We start from the raw sequence: 12,455 nt of genomic DNA, 5'->3' as shown, positions 1-12,455 counted from the left end.
GTATAGAATATTTCGTTACGCGTTATGTATCTATTTCGTTATACATCGTTTCGTGACAAAATTAACGTTATAGATAATGGAATTTATACTGAAATAATAATATTTATATTGAAACACAATAAGAGCTAAAAATATGGAAACCGAAAAATTGTCTTACTGAATTTTACTTTTAAAAAAATGATAGTTTATATTAATCAGAATTGATGAAATTTTCTATCTACTGACATCTGAAATACCATCTTAGATATGGCAGCGGAGTGTGCTGAAACCAGTTAAATCGTGTCGCAGCTGTAGAAGTAGGCTGACATGTCGAGAATCTTCATTCAATGAATGCCGCTTAGTTCAATTTTTGACTCTTGTACTGCAATTGGTTGTCATTAATACTAACATTTGAATTTTTGATATGGTATTTAGGTAAATTTCAAGCGATTTTACTTGCATTTAACTGTAAATAAACGATCTTTTATTCTCATGAAATAAACTCTCTCTGTAAATAAACGATCTCATGTTCTTTATATCCAATGTATTTCTGTGTTATTTTCTGTCTAATGTTATGCTAAAAAACTATTGTTTAAACTATAAATTATCCTTTTTAAAGTTATGACTAAAGTAATACCTTTCTTACAATGTCCTGAATATAAAGCTTGTATTTAATTTTTACATTTAATTAAATGACGTTATGCTAAAAAAAAATGCTGTTTAAGCTCGTACAGTATCAACTTTCAAGGTTGACTAAAATAATACATTTCTTGCTATACTTTATACACAAAAATTGTATATAGTTTCTATTATATCTATCTTTTTTGTAATGGCATTATGCTAAAAGAATTGTTATTATTGGGTTGTAACTTATGCCACTTCACAAGCCCACTGGCAGTTATTTGTCAGTGGGCATATTTATTTTGCATATTTATTTTTAGGTATTTTTTCAATGATACAATGTTATGCATATTTATTTCTATGTATTTTTTACAATTTTTGCATATTTATTTTTTAGGTATTTTTTTAACGATACAATTATTTGCATATTTATTCTTTAGGTATTTTTTTAATGATACAATTATTACATATTTATTCTTTAGGTATTTTTTTAATGATACAATTATTACATACTTATTTTCTATATTTATAAAATTTTTAGGGTTTTTTTTTCAATGATACAATGTTTTGCATATTTATTTTTAGGTATTTTTTCAATGTTACAATTATTTACATATTTATTTTTAGGTACTTTTTCAATGATAGAATTTATTAATTTTTCAATGATACAATTAATTTTCAAAGATGAGCGGGCCCCTTGTATGTCTGTCGGGGATGAAACATCAGTTTCGGAGGCACAAAGGTTTGAGGCCCTATTGCACCAAAACTCTATTAAATATGCATGTTTGTGGAAAATTAACTAATTAATTCTAACACACCACATGCACGCTCCTTCATGGATCAAGTATTATCCCAATTAATTCATATGTCCTTGAATGTTGCAGTATTTAATATCCACCCTGTATATGGAATGAAAAAAGAACTCAAATTGTTATTAACAAAATATGAAGATATGAATTTTTTTTCATAAAAAAATTAATAAAGACAATTTGATGCTGAAAAAAACTTTTACTTCTATAAAATGATTGCTTTTATTGCCCAATTTAATAGTGAAAAAAATTATATTTCTTGTTTTAATTATTTTTGAATCATTAAAATAAATTATTAATTCACCTTTTTTTACTAAATTATAAATATGAAAAAACCATTTTAATCACAGGGTTTCTATAAAAATAACTTTCATTAATTTTCTAAATGAAATTGACATTTGGACGTCACTAAAAAAATTAAAAAATTTTAATAAATTATTTTTTTTCTCATTCTGTATTATTTTCCGTCAAAAATATAAAACGAATAAGTGAAAATATGAACCCGCAGACGATTTTTTTACTTTATTTACTTTTTACTTACGACGCATTTTTTTACTTTAGCATCGCGAACAATTGAAAAAAAAGCCAATTTAAATGAGTTGTAAAACTTTCTAACTAATAAATCACGAAAAAAATGCAATAAAAATAGCTTTTTTCTTCAAAACTATACCTGATTGACTGTAGTTCCTTTAATAAATATGTTCCCTCAAAAAGCAAAGCAATTTTGATCTGGTTGTAGGAGGCAAAAAAATTCAATGAATAATTAAAGATTTATTAAATTCTTTTTTAAGTTCCGATTCGCGAATGATTAGGAAATAAAAATGGATAACTAAACTTTTTATCTAATTTTTAGTTTTTATAAAGTTGCTTTCTCTTGTTAAGTTTGGGAGACGAGTCTATGTCTCAAAAAAAAAAGTTCAAATAAAAAAAAAAAAAACTCGTGGGGGCGCGTTTTTCAGCTCATTTTTTATTTCATAATTTTTCGATTAAAAGTTGCTCAATTTAGAAATTGCGGAGTGCAGTTGAATTTAATTTAATTTAAGATTCTGCCGAGCATCAGACAATTTTTTTAGGGTGGATACAAGAAACTTTGAAGAAAAAAATTCAATTCTAGGCAGCAAATAGGATATTTTTTTCATTCGTTTCTTATCAAGAATGTAATAATTAAAATATAGTTATTCTTAAAGTTTTTCCACAGTTAAGAAAATAAATATATTTTAATGATTCTTGCTCAGATGATTTATTGATTTTTAATGATATTTTAATGATTCTTGTTGTGTAGATCAAGTGTAAGTGTATGTGTGTAGTTTGCTTTGTGTGTATGTGTAGTTGATCAAGTTTTTGTAAGAGAAAGGTGAATTTCGAAAACTAATAAAACCATCAATTGCTTTCATGCTTTCGTATCCTGCGATAAAAAAGCATAAAGTGATATTCTCTACTAATGTATTTCTCACATATGTGCACGTGTTGGAATATTAAAAAAATGGATATTCTACCACCCCCAAATTCGGGTGAATGGGTGTTTCAGGATCCACAGAAATATTATTCGTTTTTCATTGGACATGCGATTATTTATTACTTTTGTATACATTATTAGTCGAGTTGTCATTGAATGTGTGTGTGCGCGCGTATGTGTACGAGCGTGTGTGTGTGTGTTACTCATTTTTATGGTAAAGAAAGAAGGCAATGAGTTTGTTAAACAAAGGCTTGTATTCTCTTACGATTATCACAGAAAATGAGCTATTTTTAGAATGTTTTTTATAAATCCATTTAGTCTGTGACACATATAAAGTTGGCCGAAGTTCCAACTGGAAAGCAAAAAGCATGGAAAATACACAGAATAGTGATAATCATCTCGGGATTATACTAAGAAGGACAAAAAAACTAATTTGAATTTTATTTTTTGTTATAACTATAAATAATCTATTTATTCATTCTTCTGAATTTTTGTATTGCGATAAAATTTTCCTGGGAAAAAAATAGAATCGGCAATGTAGAAGTTTTTTTTATTTTTTATTCTACAGAAATTATTAAATTTTAATAATTTCTTGGAGTTTTTCAAAGCACAGTCGGATAAAATAAGAAATAAAAAAGGAATTTTATGGTTAATGGTACCCAAAATCGATTTTGCGCTTTTTGCGTTTTTCCCCCAACCGATTGACAGAAATTTGACACAGACATCTACATTTGTATTCATAAAATCCCATACAAAATTTGAAATACCTATGTCATTCGTTTTTGAATTATTGCGTTTACATGTTTCTGAAAGTACAGACCGACAGACATTCAATCCCTAGTTGGATTTGACTCAAAATTTGATAGATTTCTACATCATAAAAGTTGAATAAATCTGTGTACCGAATTTTATCCATCTAGCTCCTTTCATTTTGTGGTTATCGTGTTAAATTATATTCGAGCAGCTGGACAAACAGACTTTTACAAAATGAATTTTACTCAAAATGTGATAGGAATCTATAAATTTGGTGTAGAAATGTACCAAATTTCATCTTTCTAGCTGAAAGGTTTTATCAGTTGTCTTTGTCAAAGACAAACAGGCGCATATTTTCCATAAATGTTTCCCCCCCCCCCTTAACTCAGGCAGGTCTAAAACGGGGAGATACTTCAAAATCTCGAATTCTAATTTTTTGACGATTACAATAATTTCTCTGTACTTAGTATACGAGAAAATAAGAAAGGAAATCTGTTCAAAATACTTTTTCCAAATATCCATTATAATAGTTTTTCATATTAAAATAGAAACCCCTAATAGTATACCAAATGATTAAAGATCAAATAGAAATAGTATACACAGTTTGTCAACTATTCATAATATGAGGACTTCATCTGGGTTCAAGTACCTTTATTTTATTCTAAACAAAGATTATTGTATCTCTGACTTGATCAAAGAAACAAAAAAACATAATGATATTTTGATCAGCGACAGAACATTGTACAGTTTTGAATTTAAACTCGCATAACTCATTTTTGATTTTGAAAAAACAGAATTTACACAAAATAAAATTATTAATTTATCATTAGCATGTACACATTTATAAAATTTCTTAATTGTATCCAAAACTGTTATGAGACAAAAAGTAATTTTTGTAATGGCTATTTTTCAGAGGTCACAATAATATTTGTATTCAGATGGCTGAACATTTTTTTCAAGCATCAACAAATTATATAAAGCATAAAATGGTCCATACACAGAATTCCAAATTTCATTATTATTATCTGCACACACTGATGTGATCTAAAATGACACATACGGGTCATTGAAAGTAGCTAATATATTTAATTAAATATCATCATTTACCTTATCGATACTTTCTTAAAACGTATGTACATAATGCGTGGTTTTCTGAATTGTTCAGGGGCACGTTAAATTTCTCAGGGCTAAATATTCTCTTGCTAGTATTGTGAGGTTTTTTAAAAAGGAGGCGGGTAATAGTGAATGTGTCACAGAGTCTTCTGAACGAAGTCCAAAATTATGGGGTCCATCTTAAGATAACTGTAATGTTGTTTCAAAAAATGACCTCGATATAACTAAATTAAATTTTTAGTAGTGATTTATTTTGTTAAAAATTTAACTTGTTCAAAGACTGGGAGCAACATAAATAAAAAATCTTCATTAATTTGTTTTTTCTTTTACTTTTTTACAAAATATAAAGATTTCTCAAATGAAAAACTTGCTTGACACTTGCTATTGCGTCAGAATGACTGCAGCTATAGCAGCGCCACCGAACAGGAATATAAAGGGCGGTAGGAGGAGTGTTCTGAAGACGGCGCTCAGCAATGAAAGCTGTTCGAAGCAGTGGACATTAATTGAAAGTAAAGTCGGGTTATACATGAATGCACCCAGATCGGAACAAAGCGTGGTTGTAGGTTTCTGATTCTTCAATTGCCGTGGGCCATTCTTGATTGATTTCCTGCCCCAAGAGAGCGCTATCAATTCAACACAATACCGCAGTACTCTGACGAAACTACGGAAAGCAATCAAAGGCAAACGGCCAGTTCCTTCTGATACAACAAGTGATCCTTCTCCATGACAACGCTTGTCTACACGCCTTCCATGATACCCAGACGACCTTAATAAAATCCCGTTGCGAAATGTTGGAGCATCCGCCGTACAGTCCGGATTTGTCACCTTGTGACTTCCACATCTTTGGGTCCCTTATGAGAGTATTATAGGGAACATGCTTAGATTCGGGCGACGAAGTGAAGGAATCTGTGCCGGAGTTCTTTAAAAATCAACAACCATCTTTTCATAGCAAAGGCATAGATAGACCTGCTACCTAAACGACCTACCTGTGTTACAACGTTCATGGCGATTTTTTATTTTTATTTTCTATAAAGATATTCTTTTCATTTGGCTTTCCCACTTTTCATTTGGATAAACCTTATATTTCCTAGAAAAATAAAAATTCCTACTAATAAATTAGTATATGCATGTATATGTAAGTAAATTAAATCATTCCATGTATAGTGATTTTTTTGTAATTTTTCCTTAACATTCAAAATCGGAAACAAATTGTATTGATATCTAGAAGGCACTAATTACGGGCAGCTGAACGACAAAAAGGGACATTTTTTTTCCCCAAACAAAACGTTTAGGTTCAAAACATTTTTACGTTACGGAAAATAGTCTTCTTCTCAACACAGAAAACTGTCATAGGTTTTGAAAGTGGCTTTTTCATTGAGGACAACATGTTTTGCTCGTTTCTTTTGAGCAAAAAAAAAAAAAAAAAAAATTGTTTTTCCTATCACTTAAGAGATTTTTTATGTTGATGTTGCTGACAACTACTACTTGTTGTCAGCAACATCATTTTTAGAGAGTCCACATAAATATATCTTTCTTTTTTAAAAAAAAAAAAAATTCTCTTTTAGAGACTCTCAAAAAATATTCAATGACGGAACTGAAAGTCATTTTATTTTTTTAGGTTTGTATAGCAAAAAATACCTTTTTTCCATATTGGCCTCTCTTTCTAAGGTTTATCTGTTTATTTAGATTAAGATTCCAATGAATTATGCATAACTATTTGTGATGTCGTTCTAAAATATTTATTTCTATCGAAAAAAAAAAAATTATAATTTTATTTTCATTTTTTAATGAAAATAAAATTATCGAAATCAGTAGTTAAATGTAGAATTAATATTAAGGAAAAAGGCTTTAATTATTAAATCAGGATATGCTCATGGAATGCAAGGCCATACATACATCATGCAAAATATACTCAGTTGTACAGCATTTATTTTTTAAAAATTATGTAGGAGTAGGAGTAGCTTTTCATATGTTATTCTCGCGAAATTTCTTTTAATTAGATAATTGTTCTTATACTGAAGAAAATTAAAAATAAAATAAAAGACTCCATAAATGTCAAATATATTTATTTTTGTCACACAATGTTCTAATAAAACGAAATTTAGCTTTAAATTTCACTAAGTCATAAGAAATGAAGAGGACATTTAGAGTTTGAAAGAAATGTGAAAACTTTGATTTAAACTTAAATATAAATTAAAGTTAGAAATATTTAGATTTTTAAGAAAAATAAATTGCATGATAATTTACAAATAAGCATTAAAGCAATTTACATTTCTTGATGATTCAAAAACAACAATTTATATATATATATATATATATATATAAAACACCTCAGTTTTTTAAAATACAGAACAATTTTAGACGAGAAAGATTTTCAGCATCTTAGCTTGAATTAAATAAAAAAAAAAGAATATTTTATATGTGGATGTAATTGGACACAATTATTTTGTAAATTCATAATTTTCATTCTTTTCTACCAAATGAATTCATAAAAATGTTAAGTAATTGCAAATAAAATGTAAATGTAAAAAAATGAATATATGTAATGAATTCACAAAAATAAAATGTAAATGTAAAAAAAAATGTAATACATCCATCTAGAAATGTCTTCAAGCCTGAATTTTGTTATAAAATATGTATATTTTCTTCTAAAGTTAGTTATTTAAACAATTTCTCTGTAATAGAATAAATCAAGATAAAATTTAATATTGGTGGACTATTTAATTTCACAATAATATTTAATTTAATTTAAAAACTTGAAATATAAAATCATGTACGGGGGGATAATGAAACACCAGATTAGGCTTCAAATAATCAACCATATTCATGTCGAATGCTTGGTGCTTTTCGTATAATGGTGACGCAAACAAATATATTATTTTTGATTTCATTTTATGTGTAATGTGTTAAATTGAAAAATTTATCTCTCTGGTATCTCCCCAAAAACTTTCTCGCAAACTCTCTAATAAAGGTATTATCCCGGAGAATGTCTTGCATAGCATTGCCGTATAATAGTTTCAAAATATCAAACTTTGACGTGAATTTAACAGTTTTAATAAATTTATCGTCTGATCCTTGGCGAAATTTTTGGCGATTAATCCTTGGCCTGTGGTTAATAATATCCGAAAATCAAATTTGTGTTTAGGACACGTTTTCCCCAACCGATTGAAACGAAGTGTTGTCACAAAACTAGACTTGTTGTCACAAAATGCCATACCAAATTTGATATTTTTAAGTCATTGCGTTTACATGTTTCTGAAAGTATAAACCGAAAATCGGGCAATTCCTCATTGGAATTTGCTGGAAATTTCAAATACGTCTACATTGTAGGTGTCCAATCTGTGTATTGAACTTTATCTATCTAGATCTCTTCGTTTTATGGTTATCGTGTTAAATTATATTCGAACAGCGGGAGAGACAGATTTTCTCGAAACATATTTTTTTCAAAATTTGATAAAAATCTTCAAATTTGTTATAAAGATCGTGTACCAAATTTCATCCGCCTGATTCAAAGCATTTTTGAGTTATCTTTATCACAGATAGGAAGACGTACATTTTCCAAAAATTTGTTTTTCTAACTCTGGTAGTTTTAAAATGTAGAGATTCGTCGAAATCTTGAGTTCGGTTTTTTTGACAATTACATTACTTTCTCTATACTGCGTATACGAGAAAGAAATAAAGCTAGAAGATCCTTGAAGAGAAAATCAATATGGCTACATTTTGATTTTCGCTGACGGCTACATTTTAATTGACTACTACAGAAGAATGCGTTTTGTATACGCCCTGTTTTAGGTTTATTTTAATTGACAGCGGAAGTTATTGACTTCCAATGGAAAAGCATATACAAATGACCTTCGCCACTCATTATAATCGAAACAATACACCCTAATACAAGGTGCCTTCTCTATTAACCCATTCTAGGCCCGTGGGAAGTATGCTTTCCACCAAATTTATCAATCTTTGTATGAAATTATGTAGGTGGGCATAAGTTCTGACAAATATTTTTAGTAAGTCAGAAACTTAGAGGCTTCAGTTCTTTATCTCAGACAAAATAATGTGTCTTGATTTCTTACTTAATTATTAATTAACCAAATTAATTAATTAAACAAATTAAATTTATCTAATAAGCTAAATGAATCCCTTTTTTTTTTTTGTTCTAATTTCAAGCCTAAAAATATTTTAACATAATATGACTAGAAAAAAATGGCCCTTTAAAGGGTTAAGTCAATCTATAGACAGTTCTTACAACCCCAGATGAGAGGTAGGCCCTTAGTCAACATCTATTACTTTGTCGTCCATCAATCACTCATTACTTATTTGGTCACTTGCCTTGCATCTACCAGCTCCTTCACTCCCCCAGATAATTCTATTGATTATATACTGGGATTGAAAGAAAAATACAAATTTATTGCTTACTGTTGTAGTAAAGTTTAAACATTCGCTGTAGTTTGTCCAGTTGCCCCAAAGCCATTTTCCATCCTTGTCGCAGATTCTGTAGGCTTTTGCACCTGAAAAAAAATTAAATAGTTATTATAAGAGATATATATTTCTTAACTTTATTGTGTTTATCAATTTATTATATTATTTCTTAATTTTATTGCATTTATTGGTTCGAGTTACTTTTGTGCTCCGTTTTTGTTTTAAAACGTATCTCGCTACAACATTTAGAATATTGACGTGTTTAACTTAAAAACATGGCATGATATATGCTCGTGAAATGGAAATTCTGAATGTTGATTTTTGTTGAATCTTACATTAGCTGTTAACATTTTCACTTTCATGGATCATGAGCGTGTTTCTAACATTCTATTCATTTAGATAGTACTCTTTCCTTTTCTTCTTCAGTAGAGGAATGGTCCTCTAATTGAACTGAAGATGTGAATCAAATGGTGTCAGTGGAGTCAAAATATCCACATTATTTTCATTTAGCTATTTTTATGTATGGTATAAAGAAATACTAATGAATATAAGAAAGTATGATTATTTCATAATGCTAATGCACAGAATCCAATCAACGTTTTAAATCTTAAAACAGAATCAATATTATTTATAAATAAGGAAATATTCTAAAGTAGTGTAAAGAAATGTATTTTAATTGTTTTATATACAAAAATATTGTAATATTGTAAAATTTATATATAATACTATACATAATAACGCATAACAACAGCTAGAGAAGTTAAGACAAAAATTGCTCTAATAGCTTCTTAACGATGGAAAATGCCACAAAGCATATAGATGTTGTTTTTATTTACATTTTTTGAGAGGTAAATATAACTTCACACGCATTTTAATGAAGATGAGTGCAATATTCCTTTCATACTACTTCTAAAATACGAATATTCCAAAGAATCTGGAATAAATAATTGATATGATTAAAAACTAGTCTATAATTTTCTAGGCTAAATCCTAGGGACGGGTACCGCCAAAGTTTTCTCCTACCATAGCCCCATGGACGCTGTAATCTTCAGAAAAAATCTCTTGAAAATAGTCATAATATTGAGAAATAAAATCTGATTACAGCGTCCGCGGGGCTTGGCGAGAAAAATTTGGCGGAAAATCGCTAAATGGTACCCGTTTCTAGAACTGTCCCATTTTCTATTATTCTCAATGTAAAATATTGCGAATTTATGTAATTGTAAAAACTTCTTACGCATGAGGATATTTTAAATACAAAAAAAGAAGAAAAATCTACCTTAGACCATGAATTCATGATCTAACAAATTTATTTTCTTTAGTTTAAAAATAAAGATAATAAAAATAATATTAACTACTTCCAATAACTGCAAGTTATCTAAATGGAAGCCCAAACCAATCTTATTGATTTTGAATTTGATATAGTGAATTGTATTCATTTGTTTGCAGATTGTTGCATAAGAAAGAACTTCACCGCACAATTGATTTCTTTAAATGCAATTATTGAATTTGAAACGATATAGAATTTGATTGTATTGTTTATTTCCACAAATGTTTATAATTCAAAATATGTAGCTTCCTATTAGCTTCTAAACCTTCGAGAAACCCCAATATTTTGATTTTCAAGTTCGAAACCCTATTATTGCGCAACTTAATTTAAAGTATATATATTTGATCAAACATCGTTTGGATAATAAACACAAAAGATTAAAATAAATGTGAAATAAAATTCGATACCAACTAAAAGACTGTTTGATTTTTTTTTAGAAAAAATTATCAAAAATTATTTAGAGAACATTTAAATATTTTAAATAAAGTTTTGTAAACATAATGAAATATAAACAAATAGACAATGTTTGAAACATTTGTATAAACTCTAAAATAAATGAAAGCCACAACAGAAAAAGCAGAAATCAAAATAATTACTCTTTGGGTTCAAAATCTGAATAATAGGATTTATTTATACCAATATTTACTGATATTGATTAATGGTTACAAGTTTGGAAATATACCTTGACTTTTTAGGAAAATCAATAAAAGAAACAATAAAATAAATTCAAATTAACCACAGAAGTGAAATGTAATTGTCCTATAAATAAAATGATTATTGTAAATAAATTTAATTGTAATTTTTGATATTTAATCATATTTTTAAAATCTTTAAAATACTTTATCTATGGGTGCTTAAAAATTTATACGGAATCTTACATGCTTTTGATAATGAACAGAAAAGGTCAGAACACCAGATAATTCAAAAACCTTAGAACATTTATAGAAAAAATTATAATTTCTAGCTCTATCAGTTCTACACTGGATTTTCTTGTCTAATATTTGACCTACATATCGATAATTATGTCGATAATGACAGTTTCTTCTCATAGACTTATATTAATGTAACATTTTTGTGTCTAATTTTATGATTTCTTTCAATTCTTTTACTTATAAATTAACTCCAAAAAGGTTTATTTTATTTCAAAAATTTCTTGCTCTCTGTTCATCTTGATTTTTAATTTCCAAAATCCTGAATATCGAGATGTTTTACAAAACTCTCAAAAACTTTCGAATCTTGTCTTGTCAGATTTAATATTTCATTATAACTGGATTAAAAAACTTTTTAATCGAACCATTCCAAATGTGATAATTAAACACTTTTAATTGCACCTCTAAAAAACGAAAAATAATGTTTCTTTAACAAAACTTTTAAGTTTTTAGTTTATTTATTTATTATTTTAATTGGTAATAAGGTATTTGCATAATTCTAAATGGTAAAAAATGCTATTATTTCAGAAACTGCATGGAAAGAAATAATAATCAAAACAAAAATAAAAAACACAAAAAATTTTGCATTTTTTTTTAAATAAATAAGATTTTTTACATTTTATAGTCGATACACCACATTCAGTAAGTGAAAAGAACTCCCTTTTTCGGGTGTTACTTCCCAGTTAAAAGGACAAATGAATTTTTTTTAAAGACATAATTCATTTAAAATTTGTTTTCTCTATATTAGACTATTCTGAATGTTATTGACCATAATGTTAATACTCTCTTTAAAATCATTAAATGCCACTTGGAAAGTAATTCCAAAATTAGAGCAAAATGTACGTCAAGATACGTTTTCATGGCTTTAACATTATAATCAAAGATGAAATTATTTATTATTTAGATCACTGATTAATCATTTTTATTGGTGATTAAATTTTAAAAAATAGATTGTGATTTTGGTGCAGTGTTTTTAACCAATTGAACTCGAGATTAAAATATATTTCATATTATTACAATAAGTAGAAGAAAATTAATATATTTCAAAA

At 27.8% G+C, this 12,455-nt stretch overlaps 1 protein-coding gene across 3 annotated transcripts in view; it reads right to left on the bottom strand.

Moving 5' to 3' along the window:
• LOC129988833 (corticotropin-releasing factor receptor 1-like) overlaps positions 1-12,455 on the bottom strand; it is a 241,572-nt gene that overhangs the window by 47,995 nt on the left and 181,122 nt on the right. For all 3 annotated transcript variants that reach the window (XM_056097107.1, XM_056097106.1, XM_056097108.1), the window contains exon 3: positions 9,148-9,239. In XM_056097107.1, the coding sequence (XP_055953082.1) occupies positions 9,148-9,239 (92 nt within the window). The remainder of the gene's footprint in view (positions 1-9,147; positions 9,240-12,455) is intronic.

The sequence above is a fragment of the Argiope bruennichi genome, chromosome 10, assembly GCF_947563725.1.
Source record: "Argiope bruennichi chromosome 10, qqArgBrue1.1, whole genome shotgun sequence".
In the NCBI taxonomy this organism is placed as follows: domain Eukaryota; kingdom Metazoa; phylum Arthropoda; class Arachnida; order Araneae; family Araneidae; genus Argiope; species Argiope bruennichi.
This window is presented reverse-complemented; position numbering and strand designations above follow the sequence as displayed.